This window comes from Scleropages formosus, chromosome 14 (genome assembly GCF_900964775.1).
Source record: "Scleropages formosus chromosome 14, fSclFor1.1, whole genome shotgun sequence".
In the NCBI taxonomy this organism is placed as follows: Eukaryota; Metazoa; Chordata; class Actinopteri; order Osteoglossiformes; family Osteoglossidae; genus Scleropages; species Scleropages formosus.
In genome coordinates, this window is record NC_041819.1 from 17,007,895 (window position 1) to 17,010,601 (window position 2,707).

Genomic DNA, 2,707 nt, shown 5'->3' on the forward strand with positions numbered 1-2,707 from the left:
ATGAAGAAAAGTTCCACCGCCCCTGCACTACACTGTAGGCTGCTTTTGCTTGGATTACAAAGAACCTGTGGATTACTAGAAGGCTGCAACCACTTTCTCACTTTTTGAGAACCCTTTGTAGAATTTTACACACCCGTGACCCACTTAAAATGAATTTCCTAAATAACATACTTCTGTTCACATTTCTTCTAAATGCACATTATTGTTCAGGGATTTATTGGCTGTAAGTACCGCTTTATCTTAACATGTGGCATGTTTTACACTTTTATTTTTCCATGCATGTTTAACTGCCTTGCTCTGTTATCTTAGAGGGATAACCGTCAACGGCAGCTCAGTGGGATGGAACCAAACCCATCACTGCAAGCTCCTGGAGGGACTGGCCCCTGATCAGCTCCAGCTGTGTCGCAGGAACCTGGAGCTGATGCACAGCATTGTCCAGGCTGCCAAACTCACCAAGCTCACCTGTCAGAAAACCTTCACGGACATGAGGTGGAACTGTTCCTCCATTGAGAAGGCACCTCGTTTTACCCCGGATTTATCTAAAGGTGTACATCTCATCTTTGCTTTGGGTGTCTAGGTGATTATAGGTGGCTAGTAATTTGTTTTTCTGTTGCATACATCCTAAATTATTATTTTTTTTAGTTTTCATTGTTTATGTCATGCATTTGTCCAGGATGACTTTTAATATTAGGTTTGCACAAAGCAAGTCCTTACAAGGTCACAAGAAAAGTTATCTGGTAACAGTCCAGGATGAAATATTTCACTGCACCGAGAACTGCATTTTCAGTGCAAAATTAACTGTGCAACGATAAGTCACGGAAGTGTCTAGATGTGAATAATTTTTTTTTTTTTGTTGACTCAACTAATGGTTAAACTAATGGCCATCCCCAGGTACACGAGAGTCTGCTTTTGTGTTTGCGTTGGCTGCGGCCGTCTTGAGCCACTCCATTGCGAGGTCTTGTGCTTCCGGTGACCTTCCAAGCTGCTCCTGTGCTCCAACCCCAGCTGAGAAACCGGGACCGGACTTCAGATGGGGCGGCTGCGGCGACAACATCGCCTATGGACTTAATATGGGCTCTGCTTTTTCTGACGCACCCGTGAAGAACAGCAGATCTGGATCGCAGGCATTCCGCCTGATGCACCTACACAACAATGCTGTAGGAAGACAGGTATTTAAAATTGTTTGCACCCGTGTGTAGCTGAAACGCCTTGTGTAAAGTGACGGTGCAATAACTCCCCTCCCGTTCTCAGTGTCTTTCAGATGCCGTGGAGACCAAATGCAAGTGCCACGGTGTTTCTGGGTCCTGCTCCATCAAGACGTGCTGGAAGGGGCTGCAAGATATCGGTCACGTTGCCACAGACCTCAAGTCCAGGTACCTTACAGCTACAAAAGTGACCCATCGCCATGTGGGAACTACGAGGCAGCTCGTGCCCAGGGAGTTGGATGTGAGGCCTGTGAGGGACACGGAGCTGGTTTACCTGGTTAGCTCCCCGGATTACTGCACAGCCAATGAGAAGTTTGGCTCGCTGGGCACACAAGACAGGTATTTCACATTGTCTTTTGCTGTGTGATGGGGTTAACCAATCTTGGTGGCATGATGTAAATGCAGGCCTTCCTGCTTCACGTATAGAAAACAAACATTATGGTGAGGGAAATGTTAAGTTAATTCAGTATACAGTGGAAGAGCAGTTGTGAGGACCAGGAGTTGTGAGCCCAGATGTGCAGTTAAGTAGTTCTTGGTTTCATTGTGTTGGTCCTATTTTGACAAAGCTTATGTTTCCCACCCCACCCCACCTCTACTCCAGGCATTGCAACAAAACGACCAGTGGCAGCGACAGCTGCAGTCTAATGTGTTGCGGCCGTGGCTATAACCGGTACATGGAAAAGGTGGTTGAGCGCTGTCAGTGCAAGTACCACTGGTGCTGCTACGTCACCTGCAAGAAATGTGAGCGGACAGTGGAGCGTTATGTGTGTAAATAACTCCCACAGCCAGAGGCTTGGCAGGAACGTGAAGCACTATATTATCTTGTTCAGCGGCATTGCCCTTGCGTTGCATCGATCCCGGAGCCGAGCCACCTTTCCCAGTGCCACCTCCATCCGGGATGCGAGAAGACGACTTCGCTTTTGGATCAAGCCGTGAAGGAACGCTGCCGGTGTTCTGCCAAAAGACGATGTGGTCTGTGCTGTCCTGTTACAGTTCCAGGTGTTTTTTTTTTGTTTATGGAGATGATAGATCTTGGGAGCTTTCTGTCCAGACTGGTTATAGCTCTTAGGTGACACCAGCAAAGAGAAGACAAGTGATTGATAGGGAGCAACAGAAGTGTGAGCTTTAGAAGTAAAAAAAGTTCTCCTGGGTCAATAGGGAACAAAGGCACGAATCACAAAAAGGACTTTCTAAGAACCTCCCCTAAATGCTAATTGTTCGGGGGGAAAGTTTGCAAATGACAGCAGCTTGTTAAAAGCCCTTACAACAAATATTCCATAAAGGCTAACTGAGTTCCATAAAAATAGTGTCCCTTGATGGAGACTCTGAAGTACCTCTGAAAAAAAGCAACACAAGGACTATTCATGTATTCAGTGCTCAATGGGAAGTGTTTGCCTCCTACAGAGTAACATTTTTTTTACCTTTAACACAATGGTACAGTATGATTTTTACCACACGAAACCTTGAATTCCACATTTTGTACATTTCACTGTGCAAGTGTT

The 2,707-nt window shown here is 46.0% G+C and overlaps 1 protein-coding gene across 1 annotated transcript; it reads left to right on the forward strand.

The window, feature by feature from the left end:
• Positions 1-1,981, forward strand: wnt11f2 (wnt 11, family member 2). The gene is made up of 6 exons (XM_018746563.1): positions 1-34; positions 211-223; positions 310-545; positions 892-1,169; positions 1,252-1,544; positions 1,807-1,981. The coding sequence occupies exons 1-6, from the start codon at positions 1-3 to the stop codon at positions 1,979-1,981; spliced, it is 1,029 nt and encodes a 342-aa protein (XP_018602079.1).
• The last annotated feature ends 726 nt before the right edge of the window (positions 1,982-2,707 follow it).